Below are 22649 nucleotides of genomic sequence, written 5' to 3'. Positions count from 1 at the left end.
GGGGGGGGGGGGGGGGGGGGGGGTACTGTGATAGTTAATAAAGTATGGAAACAGATAATGGCCCATAAAGATTTGCTTATACTTGGCATCTCGGATGTTCACGTCTGAAATTTCAGTGTGTCACTTTTCATTTTTAGAGTCTGATAGAGATAACGTTTTTGAGATTGCACTGTTGAAAATAGGCTATTGACGTTTTCAAGGAGAGAAATTCAGACAATGAACTCAGAAAGATGGTTTTTAACGTTAAGAATCCCAAAGTGATCACAGATATTCAGTTGCTTATAAGATTCAAATCTTTATGGCTATTACATCTATAGTTAAAGCGCTCAAGACAAATACGTTAACACTTCAGTCACACTTGAATCAAGCCCTCACTCTTTTAGCACACTTATACAGAAGGACTTTGGCAGTTATGTCAGTGGTTTCTCAGGTGTAGTCTCTTCTTGTGAGTCACGGTAAGGTAGCTGCACTTGCAGTAAGTGGAAGCTTTGGGGAAATTACATCAGCCACAGTGTTGTACAACCTATCACCTGTAAGTCACCCAATAATGTCTGGGAAGTTTGAAAATTATGTTAAGAGTCACTTGTCTGTATTCTGCTTTAAGAGCAACTTATAAGAAACATGATATTTATATCTTTTGGAAACATTAAAATACACTCTGACAAAATGATTGCTGTCACAAAAATAACATGCTATGATTCCAATTACAGCTTTAAGTGAACCTTATGTTGCAGAGTATCCCTCTGTCTAATGTATGTTTAATCTGGATTTTAATTTGTTTGTGTGGCTGAGTTAAAAATTACCTCTTGTTTAAATTTCTCTAGTCCTCAACCAGGAGTGTATTAAGAGTGTGTCTGAACTCAAAATTATTAAAACTAAATTATTCTAAACCTTTTAAGAACTCTGCTGTGACATTGAAATGTGAATTTCAGGTCGCTTTTTGTTCCATCCCCCCCCCCACCAGAGTAGAATGAAACTTTTCCAAATCAATCACTCACACTTGACTCTCACGGCAGTGTGCTAAAAGGTCTACCTTGTCAAAGAGGATCCTTGATCTCAGTGGGACTAACCTAGATTCATGATGATTCTCGCACACAGAGAGACTTGAAGTGGGTAGAGCATGTAGTCAGACTTTTAAATTAGGCCTTTTGGAAACCCGCCAAGGCTGGTAACAGTAAATAATAAGTAAAATGCTGTGAATATATTGCTGTTTTTCATGCATTATCAGATATTATGTCAGTTGCTTTTTGGTTTTAATGCCATACAATGTAAACATTTACTTGTTCAGAACTATGTGGAATGTCTTTTGTCGTTTCTTTTTCTGCATGCAGTAGAAGTGTGTGATATGATGATTTGTACTCAGAGGAGATTCATTTTTCGACCACAAGAGATTTGCCATACTGTTTGTCTTGGTTGCACTCTTGTTGTTGTCAATGTTGGAAATGGAAAAAAATGGTTTTATAGCACATGTGGATTTAATCCGAATATGACAATAAAAAAGATAGATAATCAAGTACCTTGATTTATCATCAGTTATTTAATATGAGAAAAAAATAACTGTCCAGCGTGTAACTCTTTTACTTTTAACACTTATTGTACGAGAAAAAAGAATCACCTAGATATCATGGTGTAAATTAGTGAGCTGGACAGAACCAGGCTAGCTGCCTCTCCGTGTTTTTTTTCAGTTACAGTATACTAAGCTAGTCAGCCGCTGACAGTTGCATCACATTTAGCATACCGACATGAAAGTGGTATAGCAGAATAAGTATATTGCCCAAAATATCAAACTAATCCTCCAAGCTCCATAACAGACCCTCTTAGCTTTAGCCCACCCTGCATCCAATTTAGTCCCAGTGTTTTTTCCTCAGTGTAGATTGTAGTTCTGGTGCAAAATAGTGAGGCCCTTCAGATTTTCTATAGACTTCCTACTGTTGTGTACTGAGGGGCCAACCCTGCAAATAGAGAGAGAGCGACAGAAAGGTCTGATGGGGTCTGATTGAGCACCTGGGCCGAGCAGGAAGCAGCTGGAGAGTCCTGATTACTCTGTGGACACACACACACACACACACACACACACACACACACAATTCCTGAAACACGATAGGCTTCAGTGACTTACCAGGGTGAATGATAAAGATTCACAGTGCAGTTATTAATCACACACATACACACTGAGGTTTTCTCGTTCTCTCTCTCACTGTAACAATCGCACTCAGATATAAGAACATACACGTGGCAGATGCTTTCTCACTTGGGGAGGATGAGGGGGGGAGTCCCTGGCCTCTGGTTTACATTGCTGGCTCAAACTAGAGGGGTTTTCCTGTGTGTGTGTGTGTGTGTGTGTGTGTGTGTGTGTGTGTGTGTGGAGCTGTGCATTTATGGCTCTGCAGTTTGTGCTTGTCCAGAGGTTGTTGGCTGTTTTAAGGCAAGGTGGGCATGGAAACCCGGTGTGATGTGCCAGCGAAAGTGACCACACCCCTCCTCTGCCGTTTGTGCGGATGACGCAGCCTCAGTCTTACCTCATGATGGTGACTTTTAACAGACACCTCAGGAATATGACTCAGTGCCTTATAGTTAACAACTTCCAGTCCTGCTACCAGGGGCTGGTTTTATACTGATGAAGACATTTTTTAACCTGGAAGGCTCTGAGAGGCAGTGAAATGTACTGTAGTATTTTAAGTTATTGCACATATAATTAACATAAATAAACAGTATCATTGCACAGATGATTATTAGCCTCTTCAGTTGACTGTGGTGCGTTATACTTTTGGTGGTCATTTTCATGGTTGATTGCTTTACAGCACCAAACAGAAATAGAATGATGTTCTTCAAATTTCTACAGTAGTTAAATCAATCAGAGATTGTAGTGGTTAAAATATGCTGGAAAAATAATAAATCACTTCAAACTTGGTTATCCATTTCATAATAGGAAGATAACTGGAATCCTTTTACAGCAGGAAACAAGATTATTTACAGGAAATATTTTATACAAACTTGAACAGGGCTGCAGCTAGCAGCCATTTTTTTTTATTAATGATTAATTTCATGATTTTCTTGATTGATCATTCTGTCCATAAAAATGTGAAAGAAGTGAAAAAGTTAAGCAGACAAGAAACAGGCAGTAACGTTTAAACTGTTTATTAAAGATCATTTCAGAATGTGGCTGGCAAGAGGGTCAGGATTATTATCCGAAGAGAGTGTTGCTTCAATGGACTGGCAGGTTTAGCAGGTGGAAGAGGGGAGCAGGGTCTGAGAATCCAACACGTGTCTGGCTGGGTGCTCTGGCTGGCAGAGGTGGGGTTCCAGTGGTTGTTGCTCTGCAGACGGAGATTGACAAAAGTTAGCGAGGCAGGCTAAAAGCAGAGTTTCTAGTTTCAGACAAAAGGCTGGCTGGTATGCCACACTAAATGTAGTGTGTGTGACTCAGTGATCCATTGGGGACTGGATGTGATGCCTAGGTTGTTGAAGCATGGCTGATTGGCTTGATAGTGGTCAGGTGTGCTGATTGCAGATGGCAGGCAGATGAAGAAAGGCGCCAAACCAGGAGCGCCAGAGGAAACACCCATAATCACAGACTGGGAGAAAGAGAGAGACAGAGAGAGAAAGAAAGAAAGAACAACAACAAAACTTACTTACACAAAAGGGAAAAAAATGAATAAAACCACACTCACGCTCATGCCAGGAGTCACGAGCATGAGTCACTGCAGGGGGCTCGTGACACTTTCAATATCTGGCTTTATTTAACCAACAGTTCAAATATCTAAACAGTCTAAATATTTGACATTTAAGAAGCTTGAACCATCAATGTTTTGCATTTTTGCCTTTTGTCCATAATCTAAAAGATTAATTATAGTTAATGTAGATTTATATTGTAAAAATCTCACCTACACAACAGAACCCAGTTGTCTAATATGAGGGACGAGAATATGTGAGGCTGTCCCTTTAAGTGGACTGACTCGCTCTGCAGCTGCTCGCCATGTTAAAGTCTGGTCACATCTAGTAGCAGACAGAAAGCTTTAGTCATGTACACTCTTGTGTTTGGTGTGCCACACACACACACACACACACACACACACACACACACACACGCACACACACAGTGGGGTAATTGTCTGTTAGGGGCTTGGCAGAGTTCCCATGCTGCACAGCTGCACTGGGTCAATACACACACACACACACACACACACACACACACCCCTACCTATTTAGCAAACTAGCTGTAGTCTCGTCATGAGGCCTGATGTTCTGCTCACACGTATTTCTTTGGTAAGGACTCCTCAATAACGCATCACAAATAAAGGAGCTTATTCATGTACAGTGTAATGACTGTTTGTTTAGCTGCAGGAGGTAATCACCAAGTCTTTAGTTAATGATTCATGGTGAAGAGTTATTCACTGTTTATTAGTTATCTTATACTGTCAGACTTAAAAGCATGCAAAGCCAAGTTGATTGATACAAGTGTGGCGGCTCTAGAGATGGCAGTGTCAGTTTGTCAGTTGGTCTACGACTTTGCTCCAAACAGAAATTTTTCACCTACTATTGGATGGATTGCCATTAAATGTGGTCCAAACATCCCTGGTTCACAGGTGATGAATCGTAATGACTTCAGTGATCCCCTGACTTTTCCTCTCATCCACTATGATGTTGACATTTGAGGTTTTGAGTAAAATGTAAAATGTAACAAGTTTAGTGATCCCTTAACTTTTTATCTACTGCCATCATCCAGTTTAAAAATATGTTACTAAATACTACTAAATACTATATGTTAATAACCAAATACCTACAAAAGTCATGAATTCAGCCTCAGCTGCAACTTCTGTTTAGTTCTGATTTGCAAATGTCTGCATGCTTACAAGCTAAACTAAGATGGTGAACATGATAAAAAAGTAGTATTAGGAACATCAGCATTTTAACGTTGTCACTGTGAACCATTTAGTTTAAAGCACCGCTGGGCCTAAGTACAGCCTTACAGAGCCGCTAAGCATGGCTTTAGACTCGTAGTCTTAGTTATTAGTCCATCCCCAGCTCCTCCCAGCCCACATGTTGAAGTGTGTAGCCTCTGCCATCAGTGTATGTATGTATGGTTTACATGTTATATATATAAACTGATATACTGTTTCTACAGACTAATAGTAGTCTATTTCTAGCTTCTCCCCCTCACTCTCCCTCCCCCTCTGCCCACTGCACAGCAGCTGACCTTTGACCCAGATACCAGTCCATGTGGTCCAGTCAGGGTTATGTTGTGGTGTGTCAGACACACATGATACACTCCCTCCCCCCAGGGTCACGTGTCCTGATGTGGGTCTGGCTCACTGATGCCAACATTGTTGAAGTCAGATGCTTTGCTGCTCGCTCAGTAAACTGCTGCAGCTGTATTTTGTCTTTTTTCACATGAGTAACTGTTACTTTTTTTTTCCTTTTCCAGTCATTGGACGGTAAAAAGAAGAAACTATATGAAGGGGCAGTTCAGTGGATACTGTATACAGTGCAAGGTAGATGCAGAGGGGGTGGCTTTTTTTAAAATTTCAGTCTGATTACATAATTAATTGAAGGTTAAATCAAATAAAGTCAGACGAGGCAGACAGGATATTATAAATTCCATCTTTTCTGTAACGTTTCCCTTGTTTTAATTGAGGGAAATCTCACTGTGCTAGCGGAGTGCTGTTGGCCGTGCATCGTACAATTTAAGCACAGTTTTATTATTTTGTGGTATATGTTCTCATTAATGGAGAACTGAAAGTGAAACAAACATGATTTCACTCAACAAACAGAAGAAGGCGCAGTACAGGGTAGCCCAGTGCGTTATGACAGATTTCAGTCTTGAAGTGGCAGAAATCTAATCAGTAATCATAAAAGAAATCTGAATAAACATTAGTTCATACTAATGATGAAGGGTCTTGTTATGAAACAGATTCTTTAATCAGAGAGATGGATGGCAGGAAGGGAGGAATGCTATCGTCTAGACTTCCCTCCTCTGTTCTCTGGCCTCTCCTCTGTACAGACCTCCAGATGGAGGATTAACAGTTCACTTGACGCATTGTCATGATGATGTGGACGGGGCTCTCTTTCTCTCTGTCTACAAAATACACACACACAAACACACACAGAAGAAAAGTTGTCTCTGTCTCCATCAAGTGTGTCGGGAGTCTTTTCGTCTCTCCTAGTCCTCTCACTGCCGCCTCCTGTCTGTTTGTATGGTAAAAGCACACCGGCCAATCGAGCAGAGAAAGCACCGCAGGGCTGATGAGCTCCTGGATTATTTGTTGTCAGGTTGTGCTGCTGTCATTATGTTTGTGGATTTATCACTAAGATGCCTTCAGAGCATTTGTCGGACTTTAGATTTAAATTATTCTGAAAAACTGTGACATGTGAACAGCAACAGGAGTAGGTCTGCTTCTCAAAATTGTACTGAGGGGAAACCAGTTGACTTCAATACCCAGAAATCCTAAAATCCAATGTCATTAAACCACACAAAGCATGCTCATTTTTACTAACCTGATCTGTCTGTAATTAAATCCAAAGGAACAAGAGAGGAATAAGATCTAATGTTGCTGCATTCAGCTTGTTTAGCACAGTTTAATGTTCCAGTTAGAAAGTAGAAAACACATTTATATTTTTATTTCACTTTTATTTAATTTAGTTAATTGTTTTGTTTAATTTTACTAGCCTAAGTTCTTAATTTTTAATTTTAGAATAGAGAATGTTATCTGACTGATGAGACTCATTATAATATTGTGGACACTGAGCAGTTTCATTGAATATTTTAATGCTAACAGGTACTTCTTTCTTCTTAGCACCCTCTGGTATTTTGCACACATCTGTGGTTAAATAGAGAAAACTATTACAATCAAACCCATAAAAGTTTAGGAATTGCAGTTGAAGTTTGTAAAAGATTGTTTAATCACAATATGGAAGTAAAATCATTAAAAAAAATAAATAAATTAAACCAATAATGTGATATTATTCAGCCTGTACAATTAAGGTTAATTCTATCAGATACTTTGACAACATTTTGACCACAATCTTCAAATTCAATGACAGAATGAATACAGAAAATACAGATATAATGCCTGAGCTTTTATTTAGTGCCTTCTCCAGTATTGTTTATTATCTGAAGCTCAGCTGGTTGTTGTTCCCCTCCTGCCAGCACTGTTAAGAATAAGTCACCAGAACAGACACAGACTGTTTATCTGAAAGTATAGACCTTTCTATTATTGGAATTGCCACAAGCCTGTCTGGTTAACAATGTGTGTTTTTGTCTGAATGAAGAGAGACACAGTTTGTTGATTTTTAGGAACTAAGGGTGTGTTTGGGCTGACGGTCTGCAATGTAGTTATTAACTACTTAACTGGTCTGCATCTAGCCAAACAGAGGTTACAATTGAGATTTTCATTCACACTAAACTCTGGTAGTCAAATATAGTAATCAGCTCACCGTAAACTGATGTAATGTGTTACTGAGAAGGCAACTGAGCTTTCAGGTAATACAAACTGTAAGATGTTGTCTGCCTCAGGGTCAAATTAGATAGCAAATATACAAGTGACTCTTTGAACATTAATTGTTTTTGACCAATATTCTCCAACGTTTCTGTCTTTATTTAAATATTATGTTCTTTTTTAAGACAGGCAAGGCCAAAATGGTAGCTGCTACACACCCTAGGTGACAGTCATGTGAATAGGGGGTGTAATATCTGTAGACTTCACATCTTAATCTCTAAATGATAACATGCGGATGATTTAAACTTGTCGTGCACCATGCAGGGGGAAGCAGCAGTTGCAGGTCCAAAGTGAAATGATTCCTCAATTAAGTGATTAGTCGATTAACTGAAAACTAATAGACAATAATTTTGCTTAAAAATTACAATACTTGATGAAGAAACAAATGTAAATGCTCCGTACTTGTATAGGGCCTTTCTAGTCTTTTTGACCACTCAAAGCGCTTTTACACTACATCTGCATTCACCAGTCACACACATTCATACACTGAGCCTAAGTGCTCAAACAGAAACTAACATTCACACTGGCGGAATAGCCGCCAGGGGCAAATCGGGGTTCAGTATCTTGCCCAAGGACACTTCGACACGCAACCAGGGATCGAACCGCCGACCTTCCGATTAACAGCCAACCCACTCTACCTCCTGAGCCACAGCCGCCCCTACGTAAATGATTACGTAGTGGCCTTCAACATACAGCAGGATTTCAAACAGCAACCGGGTAAGGTAGTGTACATGTCATGTTTCTTCTCTTGTCATCTGGCCTATACGAAACCCCAAACCAGAGCACACAAACAAATTATGCGCCTCTCTTTCTGCTCCAGCCTCTTACATCGATCCAGACGTGCATCGACCCTCCCCCCTCCCCACACACACATAATTTTGCATTCTCTGTTCCGCTCATCTGTCTGGAGCAGTGACAGAATCGTCTGTGGAAAGCACCACATCACTCCTGGAGTGTGATGTAGGACTGCGTGTGTGTGTGTGCGTGTGTGTGTGTGTGTGTGTAGAAAGTGTTGGTGCTCAGGGTGTGGCTTAGATATCGGCGGGTTACTGTAGGTGTGTGTCATCTGATCTGCATTATGTGCATGCTGCAAGGGTGTGTGAGTTCAACAGCGCCACCAGAAATAGCTTCTTACTTCATGCAGAGGTGTAGATCTACACTTATGCAAACACATAGAGCTTGTATTGTGGTTTAGGACGTGTGTTTGTGTGTGTGTGTGTGTGTGTGTGCACCTGTCACCTGTGAACAAACAACCCAAGCTTTCCTCCTCATTAGGCGTCTTCAGCACCTCTGCCAAGATGTACAGCTTCCCTGCGGGGAGCACACACACACACACACACACACACACGCGCACACACACACACACACACACACACACGCACACTTTTTGTTCATTTACATACATATATACTCATTTGTGCTCACAACAGCCATACGTGCACACATGCTGACACTAGAAAAGCAATTCAATACCTATAGTGCTCATCATCACTTACATCCCCGTATACCCACATGCCTCTATCAGCTACAACTCACACGCACGCACACACACACACACACCTCCTGCTAAATTCATTCAGACCAGTCCAGTTGGTCCATTTTTCACCCTGAGCTCCCATTAAGAAGCTGTACCCCACAGACAAACTCACTGACCGCAGCACAGTGTAAAATAGATTTGCTTTCTGAGGCTGATATACAAGTGATTATTTTTCCCCATGGCTGCAGTTTGTGACTTTTTTTGTGTTTTCTCTGTGTAGGTGATGAGAAGGAAATAATGTGTACCTCGAGTCAGAGATTGATGGATGTGACGAAGATTGTGTTTTGCAAATTTTGGAGCATATGACAGCAGAGGATCTGGATTTTATGGTTTAGGTTGTCCAGGCTAGTTGAAACTGTTTTTGTTTGGGTTAGTTAATCGGATTGAAAAAAACTGTGGCTTGTAGCTAAGAAAAGAAAATGCCTATGAACATACCTGAATGTCTATATTTTCTGATTTCATAGGACTGCAGCCAGCTTTCCTTTCTATGCTTCAGTTATTTAGATGTACTTTTAACTTGAAAAGACATAAGATCCAACATCCTAAACCAACGCAACAGAGAACAAGTACAGTGTATTTTCTGATCTACGGTGGCCTGGTGGGTTTAGTGGGTGCTGTGCTGCTTTTCATATATCCAATTTTCTCTTATTGGTTAGCAGGTTTACACTTGGAGCACAGGTGTGGGGGTTCTCGTCTTGAGGAAATTATATAAATACCATACCATAAAGGTCTCCGCATCATTATGGCTGCCATAATTGACACATTTTCACAGTAAATTTGCATTAGATGACTGAAGGTTCTCCTGGCCAGTGCTGTACTTTTGTATTTGCTTAACATATGATCCACCTCCATTAGCATGCCTTTAACTGCATTTTAAGGTGGCTTCAAATTGGACTGCAAGATCACACAATGCCATCTTTAGCCTCAAAGATTAGCAGCATAACTTGATTCTCCACTGTTGTGCCATTTAATTCATTGTGTATTATTGTAGAACACAGTAAGTAGAGCACAGCACAAAGTAGGGGAGGGAATCACCAGAAGCCCCACAATACGATATTATCTTGATACTTATGTCACGATACGATATTATTGCGATTTTAAACATTATTGGAATTTATTACCTTTTTTCCAACTTCAGATTGTGTTCCCAAAGGAAAACTATTTTTTTAGTGGACTGAAAAAGCAATTGATTTTATTATTATAGTACCAAAACTAAAATTCTCACATACAATTTATATAATAAAAGATCGATACTTGCCGTATCGATACAGTACTGCCTTGGAAAATATTGCGATACTATGCTGTATCGATTTTTTTTTCCCACCCCTAATACAAAGGCTGTTTGGGTTCAGACTTCCAGAAGTGCCATCTATGCTAGAAATGTATGAAGGAGAGGCACGTAAGGGGGCAGTCGGACTATACTCCCCCCAATAGAGGCACATTGCTATGCTTTTTACCCATGCAGCTCAGATGCTGATCACACAGGCAGTCAGTAATTGCAGTTAATTCCTTTTTATTCTTCATCTCTGATGTAAATCAGACTCTGATTGCAGCAGCAGGGAGCTGACTCCTCTGCACTGGGAATCTGAATGAGCGATGTAAGTTGTAGCTGCTAAAATCTTACTCCAGATGGTACGTGTTAGATCATCTTCCATCTCTGTGTGTGTCTTCTCACAGTGACAAACTTCAACAATGGCTTGGAAGCCAGTTCAGACTCTGACGACGAGGACAAGCTACACATTGTGGAGGACGACAGCCTACAGGAGCCTGAGGTCGCCAAAGCTGATGGGACCACGGCGCAGGACAGCCATGATGCCAACACAACAGTATTACCCCACAATGGCTCGTTGAACGGAGGTGAGTTGCCATCAGAGACACATGAAGATAATTTGTTTTTTCATGTGTTGTATAGTATGTTTTATAAAAGTCAGACTTAGACTGCTAGCTTTAGACTGGACCTTTCAAGATTGATCTTCATTTTATCTGTTAATCCCAGGAATGTTTTCTGAGCATGTTTGCTCTTTCTCAGCAGTGTCCTGTTTCAGATCCACACAGTAAAAACACATTCACTGCTGGGAGCTGCCCAGCACACCCACAGCCGTACACAAGCTGTCCCCACACAGCTCTGCTGCAGCACTTTGGAGAGAAGTTAAACTTTAACCCAGCTGCACCTCGGTGGTAGTAGAAGCTCAGGGAGGTTAGAGTTGTAGTCACTTTAATTGCACAGATCTTCCCAGGATGTCTGCAGTGTTTAACCAAAAATGCTGAACTCTTGTCTGTTTCTGTGACATTCAGGACTGTACTGTAGCCAGTAGTTTGCACTAAAATATCCATATGGCTGGCATGTGTAATTCATCACTGCTGGAAATAAACCTTTAAAGCTACATTAAAAATGGATTGTGTGAGCTCAGTGTACAGTAGTACTAACATCTTTATATGGTCATGCGTTGGTTCTTCTGTTTCGGTAGATACATTAGAACAGGTGCTGAGATTATCCACACAACTGTTGTCAAGTGGAACCAGATCAGGACAGAAGCAGAGTTATGTTCACCGTGGTGGTTGCACATCATTGTGTAACAATGCAGCTCTAGCTAAAGTGCATATGCAGTGTAGTTTTTTGAGTCCTTGCCTCTTAATTTAATAATTTGATGGCAAGATGCCACCAGGGTAAAAACACAAACTAAGCATTCTGCTGCCACTGTTGGCATGTAGAAAAGCCGGCTGGCACGAGTCAGCTGAACACGATCACAGCTCAGTGTGGTAGACATTTTCAGATCAACAGAGAAGTAAATAGTGATCACAAGGCAGAGAATTTGAGCAAATAATAACATTTGACAGAGGGAAAATGTGAGGTGTGGGGATAGAGAAACAGAAAGAGAGAGGGGGAAAGGGAAAGTAAGCATGCCTGAGAAATAGACGCTTCAATAATGCCTTAAATAATGTATAATCTTGCCAGTGATGCAGAGGTTTTTCTGTATAATCTCCAGCTCTCACATCCCTTCTAACAAACCCAGGAAAATCCCATACATTCCCTAACAGGCTAATACACCTTTCAATAATATAGTACTCTGCCTCACATTAATTCTTTACAAGCAGTACATGCCCCACATCCCTGACAATACAGTATCATTAACATCATTATTATTTTTTTTAACTTTGTTGCTGCTGCTGCAATATCTAAGCTCTGTAAACATGACCCTTGTACAGTGTAACTTTTACACCCATGACAGAAAATAATGAACCAAAAAGATTTACCAAACAGAGCAGAGATATACTACTGTTACCACCTCTATGTGTGAAAGACTGACCCTTTTTTTTTGTATGACAGCAGTATAAGAGGCAGCCATTTAATGCTCTGCTTTACACAGCATGCTGCATAATGCAAACACAAGAGATGCTTGGATGAGATTACTGAGCTCAGGTGGAAGTGATGGTGAAGTGAAAAAAAAGAGTGAAACTGTAATGCAGTCAAGCAAAGAAATGAGGCTTAAATAATATATAGACAATTGTTATTGCTTTGTTAAATAGCTGATTAATACATTAATGCTGACTATAATGACATTCTGATACTGATGTTTAATCTTTCCTGTACTGTACAACCTGCTCTCTGTTTTTCAGCCTTTTTAGGTCAACATTTATTTTGTTTTATCTCCTCATATCCTGTGGAAACACCCTAACACCTAATTAAGGCTACTTGGGCTGTGCCAGATGAAAGTGTGAGAGAAAGGTGGTAAGAACCAAAATAGTGGTCAGTGATTGTACTGTGACATGAATCCATCAACGGCCAAGTCAGAGCTTTAGTGGCTAAAGACAGCCTGCATCAAAATACAGACAATGTCAGAAATTTAGGACCAAATTCTCACAATGTAACTGCTGCTATGAACCACGTTTACAAACCAACCAATAAAATCGGAATACAAAGTGAACTGAAGTGATCCAGAACACACTGGCTGACGCCACCGCAGTGCAGATCTGCTTGTATATTTCTGTTCCTGTTTACGTTTCAGTGCCTGGATTCGCCAGGTATTCCTCAATAATGTCAATGTCACAATCTGACATGCCTAAAAATACAGATTGTGCACCGTGTGAGACACAGATTGCAACCAAGATTAGAACTATTTTGCAGTGTGGCATGCAATGAACCTGCAACATCACTGTCACACAGCGTGTAGGGGTGTATTCTTTACTGTTGATTATTTAGAGGGCAGTATGTAAGTATAAGATTGTTTGTCTATGTACATCTACCTGCTCTCTCTTTGATCGGCTTAGTTCAATCCTCCTCTTGGCCTTGGGGAACGCCTGACCGCTTGCACAGCCAGATGTTCTGCTCTCTCTCTCTGTCATCTGTTCTCTGACTTTCTGTACAACGCTACATCCTAAAAGCTAATCTGCCTGTGGCACACACACACACACACACACACACACACGGTCGCACATGCATACTGTCCTCCTTTTGAATTGAATCTCCTCTTCTCTATCTGAGCTTCATCATCAATACTTGTCATCTCTCTCCTCAGACTGGTGTCAGACTGCTTCTCTGTTCAAAATGAATGACTCAGTTTTTCCCAGAACAGTGCCTGCCTAGCTCTCAGAGGACTGTTGTCTTGGCGTGTGGCTGTCCACATGCTCGCTCTATATTAATTAGAAATTGATGTGCTTTGCTGCATAAATTAACATATTCATGAGGAAAAACAAACACCTGCTAATACCTTTTTTAAAAAATGCATCTTATATCTCCATCGCAGCATCTTTGGAGTATAGCTGCAAACTAACAATTGTTTTAAAGGTTCAGTCTGTGAGATTAAGGATGAACTATTGACAGAAATACAATATAATATACATAACTATGTTTTAAGTGGTGTTTAAAGACCTTACATAATAAACCGTTATGTTTTTATTACCTTAGAATGAGCCACTTCTATCTACACACACCGCAAGTCCTCTGATATGGACGTCGCCATGTTGCACCGCCATGTTTCTACAGTAGCCCAAATGTACAAACTGCTCTATAGAGCGCATTTTGTCACTACGCTGAATAAACAAAGAACAAAAGAAGAAGAAGTAGTAGACGTCTGGTTTGTTAGAATAAAGAAGAAATGTGAAATTTAGACAAATGGAGGCCCACATGTATTATTTAGCACAAGAGCCGACAGAGCGTGACGCCCACCACAGCTTCTCCTCCGCTTTTACAAAGCGAGGGGTGAGCAGTATCTAAGCAGTTCACTAGATGCCACGAAAACCTACACACTGAACCTTTAATGATCGATGAATCTGCTGATTATTTTCTCAATTAGCAGATCGATTGTTTGGGCAATCACAATGTTCATAAGCCTGAGGTGGAGTTTTCAGATGTCTTGTTTCGTCTGACCAACAGTCTAAAACCCAAAAATATTAAGTTTACCGTCACGTTAGGCAAAGAAAAGCATCAAAACTTCACATTTGAGAAGCTGGAAGAGAGGATATTTGACATATGTCGCTTGATAAATGGCTTCAACAATTAATCAATTAATCAAATTTTTGCCGATAATTTTTCTATGGATCAACTAAAGTGTCATCTCTACTTTTGAGTTTGTTTTATTTCATATGTAGTATGTAAAGACAGGAATGTTGACTGAGATATTAGTGGAATAATGTTTTAATGAGTTTCCTCATTAGCACTGCTGGGATTGTGTTTGACTGTGGGGAGTTGAGTCAGCTAAACAGCTCGTTGTTTGTCTGAGCAGACAGGTTTTATTTGCACTACATGTCCACTTGTAGATTAAAACAGAACAGGTTTAGTCATGCAGGAGGCATCAAGTCTGCTTTAATAAACACAGTTGGAATTTAAGTTGCTTATCAATGAATTTCCTGCTGTCCTTCCTCTTATTCTGCCCATTTATAGTTTCAGAAGTTTCCCCAGCTGCAGGAAGTGAAGACAGAAATATACTTTTTGGAAGTTGTGTTTTAAGAAATGAATTTCGTTTCCATTCGAGACAGCAAGAGAAAGCTCTTTAAAACTCGTACATTTAAACCTCCAGATAACCTATAGTAAGAGAGTTTGCAGGATCAGCGCACTTTCAGAAAGCTGACACTTAGCATTCAAACCAAACAGCGAAGGTACCACAAGATTTTTAATAAGCAGAGGCAGAACCAAGTCTGCATTCAACAGCTGAGATTGATTGGCTTGTGTTTACGCCGCTTCTCAATGCCCTTTTAATCCTCGATTCCCCACAAACAGCTCAGCCTACGCAAGCATCTGCCTTCATCTCTACAGCAGTCAGTTATAGCCAAGCAGGAAATACTAAAACCATGGAGACGGCGAGAATGTGACACTCAGAGATATTGCTCTCAAGGCTTGTTTCATTGTTTCTGAATAAAGCCTTACATGGTGTGAGCAGTGCTCATGAGTGCTGCTCGCTCTCTTTCACTTTGTTACTCTCCCTCTCGCAGCTCTCTCCTTTCTCCTCTGTGTACCCACTATTTTTCTTCAGTCATTGATCCCTTTTCATCTCTTTGTATTCTTCTACCCAGCTTGCCTCTTTCCTCCCCCCCCCATTTTTTTCTCTTCTCCTCAATTCTTCTTCTACCTCAAATCCAACTGCAGATATTGTCTAAAAACCTCTCCTCAGTGTTTGAAGTCATAGGTGGTGTGCCGACTTTGAATATTATTAGCTGTTAATTATCCACAGAAGGGTTTGCTGAGCTTGTTGTTGTTCAGTAAACCTTGACATAAGCTTACTTGACTTTTTTGTAAGAATTAACTTCTTCTAACTTTTTAGGCCTCATGCTCGCAGGTATGTAAGTGCATACAAGCCATAGTTATTAGAGCCCACAACCTTGAAGCAGACTATTGGCAGACTATAGCTGATAAAGAAATTACAGTACAGAAATGCAAAAAGGTACCATTTGTTTGAGTGAAGCTAAAGAAACAGCGTCACCATTACATTTCTTTTTCCAGCTCTAAAATGTTCCGTTCAGAACAATTCTTAGATAAACAAATTTAAGGGATCTTATGTTTATTGTTATGAATTTATGTTAAAAATGTATATTGTGTGATATACATATAACACAATTGGAATATTTAAAGTCTCATATATTGATATCAAGTTTGTTCTCAAATATCCAGTATCAGGCTGCCTCTAATTGGTATCCTGTATTTGAATTTTCTTTTTTTAAACTCCTCAGGTAATGGCTGTACAAATAAATGTATTATAATTTTTGTTACTATTAGGTCTGATGCCTGGCTTAATAATTGGCACTGCAAAATCAATGTCATTCGGCTAACCAACGCATCTACAGATGAAGACATTATGTAAACAGATTCATCAGAATGAAACACTGGTGCTTTACATGAGTGACTAGTACTGCAGTACTACTACTACTGCTGCAGTAGAGTGAGAGTTTTTTAACATTTGGCATAGTCACATATTACATTATGGACTTCTGCTCTAATAAGCGAGCATACTTGTTCGTTGTTGTTGATTAGGGACATTTCATTTGTAGGAAAAGTGTCTTTGGTTTCAGCCTCCATAGAGGTCAGCTTTGGGACAGTGCTGGTGGAACCAGAGCTGGTGCAACCACAGAGACTTGCTCATGAGCATGTCAGCAGGAACTAACCAACCTGGCTGTTTGTATCAACTCGGCTTGTGTGTTTTTGATAAGAAAGCAGTTCTTTCTGGGTGCTCTATGGACTTTTTAGTGCCAGTGTTGTTTATAGCACTTTTGGTTCAAAACTGTGAGGCCTGAGTCGAGTATGTAGCGTTGAGCAGAGAGAAATAGTTCATTCATTGCCTGAATGCTGTGTTTTTCAACCCTTGACCTTTACTATCAGGTGCTTCACATGGCAATAATGTAAGATAGTAAATGTGAACACATTTTAGTTATTCTACAGTACATAAGAGCAATTAAATATCTAAAATGTCGACATTAGTGCAAAAATGATGACAATTTCTCATATATACAGACCAACACACAGGCAGACACATTTCTGGAAGAATACTGAACTTATAATGTCTATTATAAAATCTTGATGGGGAAGTTCTTTGAATCTGATCAGTTCTTTGGGGACACTTAAGTAATTGAGTCCCGTTACAGGAGTGCACCATAATGTATTTGCCCACGTCGTGCATTCATAGCTTTTTTTTTCACAGTTGCACCTGCGGCAGAAACCAGCCTATTCACTCCTTTAGAGTGCCCAGACGAAAGAAAAAACAGCTAAATTGTTTCCTTTTCAGCTTGTTATTATTATTATTATTATTATTATATGGAAGGTAGATGAGTGTGACTCTGAGGGGGAAAGAGAGATTTGGAAAGTTTTTGGATGAGATCATGGGAAGCAGAGATCTCCATGTTTGAAATGAGGCTTAACAGGAGTTGGCCTGGTCCCGCCTCTTCTTTATGAAGACACACACAGACTCACACACAAACCGACACGCACACACACTGCTGCACCTGTCCCTGACAAGGCTCAGCAGGAAGAGGCGTGGTCTTTGGCACCGATCCTGCCTGCATTTAAAATGCTGGATCTCCATGGCAACACTGCTCACAGTTTCACCTCACTGCTTGTTCTTATCAGTGTTTTTTACACACAGAAAGTGAGGTAACGTCTGCCCCTGATACTTTACTACTGTTATAAACAGTGAAACAGCACAAAACCCCAGATCTTAAACAAAGGCAACAGAGCCAGGCCCTGTTTACACCTGGCATTAACATGCGTCATGGGTAATCCAATTACAAGTGGACCGCTGAAAGGACAGGTGAGAATGGACCACATTCAGAGGTGGTCTGGGTCATATTGAAGATCCACCTACTCAACTGATGTCCTCTGCGTATTGGATGTACGTACTCATTTGTGCGTCAACCATGGATGTACAGAGAGAACAGCACTAACGGCATCAAATTAAAGTTGTGAAAGAAGAAGAAGAAGCCACAACACCAGGCAAAATGGAAACTCCGTAAAGTTGAGGCAGAGCATCGGAGGACATCAGAGGGGAAAAAAATTCTCCATAAAATGTCACCAAAATCATTGAATAAAGTTGTGTTTTTGTCCAGTAATCAGTGAGGCCATAACAGTAATTTCATTTCATTCAGGTTAAAACCAACAACGCATTTGGTCTTTGCAAACGGAAATGATGTACATGCTAATTTACATATAGAGCGGGGGAGTCCGGTCCGATCACAGTGTTAATGCCAGGTGTAAACAGGGCCATAAAGATGTCATCGACTACAAGGGAAATTCTATTCAAACCAACAAGTAACAGTTACTCTGTGTCACTCATGTTAAAAATGGGAAGAAAGTTTATTGAAAGAGCACCTTTCTAAACAATGTTAGAAGGTGCTTTACATCGGCCAATAAAGAGTAAAATAAAGACAAAGACAACAAAGTTGTGAGACAAGTAAATCTCGCTATTAAAGTACAAAACAAGAAAATAATAAGTAAGTTATGTTGCCTTGGCTCTTGCTTCACTTGGCTTCAAACCTGATAGTAACCTTAAAGGGGCACTCTACCAATTTAGGTTCAGTTTACTCATGTCACGAGGAGCACAACTTAGCCTGTGAAAACTGTTCAGAATTGTCTTCTTTGGCTCCGAAGAGAGCTTTTCAAAGTTTGAGAAAAATGACATTGTTCAGGGTTATCTCAGATTGGTCTTGATACTTCACATTATTAACAGAAAGCCTGTGTTGTACACTGGAGGTGTGGAGTTCAAAGAAGAGGGCATTTAAGAGGTAGGGGAGCGTCTAATGAATGATAGTATCGAGTTGCATTATGGGAAATGTAGGATCCAGTGTTTTTGCAGTTTGAGAGACATCTCTGCCTCTGTTGCTTTGCTTGTGATCATTATCTTTTCATCTGTCTCTTGTTAGTAGCCCAGCTTTATGGAATTGGATTACCAAATGCAGTACCATCTGCTGCAGTTTTAACATGGAAATGAACCATTATAGACTATTTTGTCAGATGTCAGTGTTGGTCTACGGTCTACCTATGAAAATATGAGACAACTTGAGCATGCTTCACAGCCTTTAGTTATGACACACTGTCACTTTGAGCTACAGTAAACATTCAAGATTTGTTTTTCCACTTTGACCTTTCTTTGCCATTGGTTGCTTGTATCAATGACTAAAAGCTAGCCATAATAAATCTTAAAATAGTCGACTGAAGACAAAGATTGTACAAAGGTAAATGCCTTCCTTTTCGGCTTTATAAATATCTAAATATCACTGTAATGCCATGGCAACAATAGACAATTCCAGCCTTTATGTCAAACTTGTTTACATCTTATTGCACCTGAGTGCCTGTTGAAACAGCTTAGATATTCAGCGTGAGGTGGGCGATAAAACACTTGAGTTTATGAACTTATGCATTCCTGTCTGTGTCTCTTATGTGAGGTTAACTTGAATATAAAATGGTGTTTTGTTTAATGAGAGGAAGTGTTAGATGGAGGACTGTTAGTGTCACACCACTGTTTCATTCCCAGGTCACTTCCTTCTGAAGTGCCACGTCAGAGTCAAATCCAGCCGTCTAATTATTCGTCTTAGTATGTGTTTCCCTGTAACTACAATGAGCCTGTCTCTTTTTATAGTAAACAAGCTGGTCCGAGTGAACTCAAACCTCAGCAAACTTCATCAGGACAGATCAGCTGCTGCTGTATGAGATAAACCGGATGTAGCCGTATAAATTATAGATAGTTTTATTGCTGAACTGCTTGTTTTGGGAAAAAAAGATTACAATTTCAGAAGGGCTCAGTGCTGGTTGCTGTTAGAGGTAGGAAGGAAATTTTGTTCCCACAGGTCACTGCTCAGTACAGCTATTACATAAACAGCAATTTTGGTGTTTTTCTTTTAACCTTAGCCTAGTAAGTAATTTTGCACTTGAAAAGGTCAGTGGAACAAGCTGTGCTATATTTTCTTGTGTTGTTACAAAACTTTTAGTTGATGTTCTTTTTACCATTCTCACCTTCGAATTTATGAAAGTTCAGTGATTGCTTGTGCCCTTTAGACATGTTTTTGCCTGTCTTATAGGCGTGAAGAGTTTGGAAAGTTTGGCCAGTGTCTAGCTGTCTAAAATTACCAAATCCAAATTGGGGAATGTTCCTCTTTTTACTCTATCCGTTTGGCTTGATCCACATTTCCTCACAGCACAGCACACATGATATGAAACCGAGCTCTGTACTTTCAAAACAACAACTTAAATGGTGTCGGTCTTGGTCGGCACAGGGGATTATAAAGAAGCACTTTACCTCTCTCTAGTGGTGATAATGCAAAACAGCATCATATGCAGCTGCTGATTCAGTCATTGGAGTCTAGTTGTTTAGTCGTTGATTCTTTTAAAACTTGTTTGGAAACTGTGTGTGTGTTTTTAGTGAAAGAGGAGTTTGTGTCAGAAGAGGAAGAGGAGGCGGTGAAGGATACTCTAGTGGACGAGATTCTCCAGCAGGGAGACACTGCCATCATCTATCCGGAAGCTCCTGAGGATGAGCAGAGTCCAGCAGAGACAGGAGGCGCAGATGAAAACGGTAACACTTATGCTTATGTATTTCAGTGTCTGTGCATATTTCTTCTGTTTTCTGAATGCCCACACTCCATTCTTTATTTTTTAGTTAAAACTGTCACATAACTGGAAGATTCAGGTATTGGCTATTTTATACTTTGAGGACGAAGTGAAGGAAAGAGTTCATCCTTGAATGTTGACTTATTCCAGGATTCTATGGCAGCAACAATACAAAATAAAATCTAAATAAAGCCCTTTCATTCACTACCAGCTTAACGTACACTAACTGCCCACTTTATTAGATACACCTTGTCAGTACTGGGTTGGACCTCCTTTTGCCTTCAGATCTGCCTTAATTCCTGTTGCATACTTTCAACACAGTTTTGGAAACATTCCTCAGAGACATGATAGAATCACGCAGTTGCTTCAGATTTGTCAGCTGCACATCCATGATGCAAATCTCCGGTGCCACCACATCCCAAAGGTGCTCTATTAGATTGAGATCTGTGGAGGCCACTGGATTACAGTGAACTAATTGTTATGTTCAAGAAAGCAGTTTGAGATGATTTGAGCTTTGTGACGTGGTGCATTATCCTGCTGGAAGCAGCCATCAGAAGATGGGTACACTGTGGTCTTGACCCCGTCTACATAGCTAAATGCACTGCCAAGTTATTGGCTGTTTGTGTTAACAAGCAATTGAACAGGTGTACCTAATAAAGTGACCGCTGAATGCATTTCATTGCAGAAATCTTAGTGATCCTCCTCCAAAAAACACATCTCATTACCAGGAGTGGGGTTCGAACCCACGAGGGCTTGTGCCCATTGGATCTTAAGTCCAACGCCTTAACCACTCGGCCATCCTGGTGACTTTTACTTAGTTACGATAAAGGGATGGGACACGTTATCGTTATCCACTACCTGTAATCAAAAACCTCCTACCAGGAGTGGGATTTGAACTATGCACTGCCAAGTGATTGGCTGTTTGTGTTAACAAGCAATTGAACAGGTGTACCTAATAAAGTGACCGCTGAATGCATTTCATTGCAGAAATCTTAGTGATCCTCCTCCAAAAAACACATCTCATTACCAGGAGTGGGGTTCGAACCCACGAGGGCTTGTGCCCATTGGATCTTAAGTCCAACGCCTTAACCACTCGGCCATCCTGGTGACTTTTACTTAGTTACGATAAAGGGATGGGACACGTTATCGTTATCCACTACCTGTAATCAAAAACCTCCTACCAGGAGTGGGATTTGAACTATGCACTGCCAAGTGATTGGCTGTTTGTGTTAACAAGCAATTGAACAGGTGTACCTAATAAAGTGACCGCTGAATGCATTTCATTGCAGAAATCTTAGTGATCCTCCTCCAAAAAACACATCTCATTACCAGGAGTGGGGTTCGAACCCACGAGGGCTTGTGCCCATTGGATCTTAAGTCCAACGCCTTAACCACTCGGCCATCCTGGTGACTTTTACTTAGTTACGATAAAGGGATGGGACACGTTATCGTTATCCACTACCTGTAATCAAAAACCTCCTACCAGGAGTGGGATTTGAACTATGCACTGCCAAGTGATTGGCTGTTTGTGTTAACAAGCAATTGAACAGGTGTACCTAATAAAGTGACCGCTGAATGCATTTCATTGCAGAAATCTTAGTGATCCTCCTCCAAAAAACACATCTTATTACCAGGAGTGGGGTTCGAACCCACGAGGGCTTGTGCCCATTGGATCTTAAGTCCAACGCCTTAACCACTCGGCCATCCTGGTGACTTTTGCGTAGCTAAGTTAAAGGGATGGGACATGTTATCGTCATCCACTACCTTGTAGCAGACCTAAATTTTATAGTTATGCATTTTAATAAATTTATGAGAATTGATACCCAAATATGAATTCATAATTGAAGATTCATAAAATCTAAATTTTCCTCGTTCCATGGGCATCACCGGAGTTGTTATAATCCTAGAGTCTCCGGACCTCTAGGTAGTTTTGAATAATTATACAATTATTACTAGTGATCAGTTAGTTAATAATCGCTCAATTATCTTAAATCAGTCAGTCAGTCTCATATCTAAAGGGTCAATTCTCTTGGCAGGAACTATAAATAGGCAACACACACAGCTCTTGATTATATTACAGTGAATTTAT

General features: G+C 40.3%; 2 protein-coding genes and 4 non-coding genes across 6 annotated transcripts in view; 2 read left to right on the top strand and 4 right to left on the bottom strand.

Moving 5' to 3' along the window:
• Positions 1 to 22649, top strand: part of LOC123972163 (acyl-coenzyme A thioesterase 6-like) — a 186849-nt gene that overhangs the window by 94406 nt on the left and 69794 nt on the right. The gene's annotated exons all lie outside the window — the stretch shown is intronic.
• Positions 1 to 22649, top strand: part of LOC123972161 (zinc finger E-box-binding homeobox 1-like) — a 54709-nt gene that overhangs the window by 15904 nt on the left and 16156 nt on the right. Inside the window, exons 2-4 of the mRNA XM_046051447.1 lie at positions 5426 to 5492; positions 10711 to 10890; positions 20373 to 20525. Coding sequence (XP_045907403.1) covers positions 5426 to 5492; positions 10711 to 10890; positions 20373 to 20525 — 400 coding nt within the window. The remainder of the gene's footprint in view (positions 1 to 5425; positions 5493 to 10710; positions 10891 to 20372; positions 20526 to 22649) is intronic.
• trnal-uaa lies at positions 21283 to 21365 on the bottom strand. Its single transcript has one exon. It is a non-coding gene; the product is annotated as a tRNA-Leu (tRNA).
• Positions 21585 to 21667, bottom strand: trnal-uaa. Its single transcript has one exon. It is a non-coding gene; the product is annotated as a tRNA-Leu (tRNA).
• On the bottom strand, positions 21887 to 21969 carry trnal-uaa. The gene has a single exon. It is a non-coding gene; the product is annotated as a tRNA-Leu (tRNA).
• trnal-uaa lies at positions 22189 to 22271 on the bottom strand. The gene has a single exon. It is a non-coding gene; the product is annotated as a tRNA-Leu (tRNA).

This window comes from Micropterus dolomieu, linkage group LG06 (genome assembly GCF_021292245.1).
Source record: "Micropterus dolomieu isolate WLL.071019.BEF.003 ecotype Adirondacks linkage group LG06, ASM2129224v1, whole genome shotgun sequence".
In the NCBI taxonomy this organism is placed as follows: domain Eukaryota; kingdom Metazoa; phylum Chordata; class Actinopteri; order Centrarchiformes; family Centrarchidae; genus Micropterus; species Micropterus dolomieu.
This window is presented reverse-complemented; position numbering and strand designations above follow the sequence as displayed.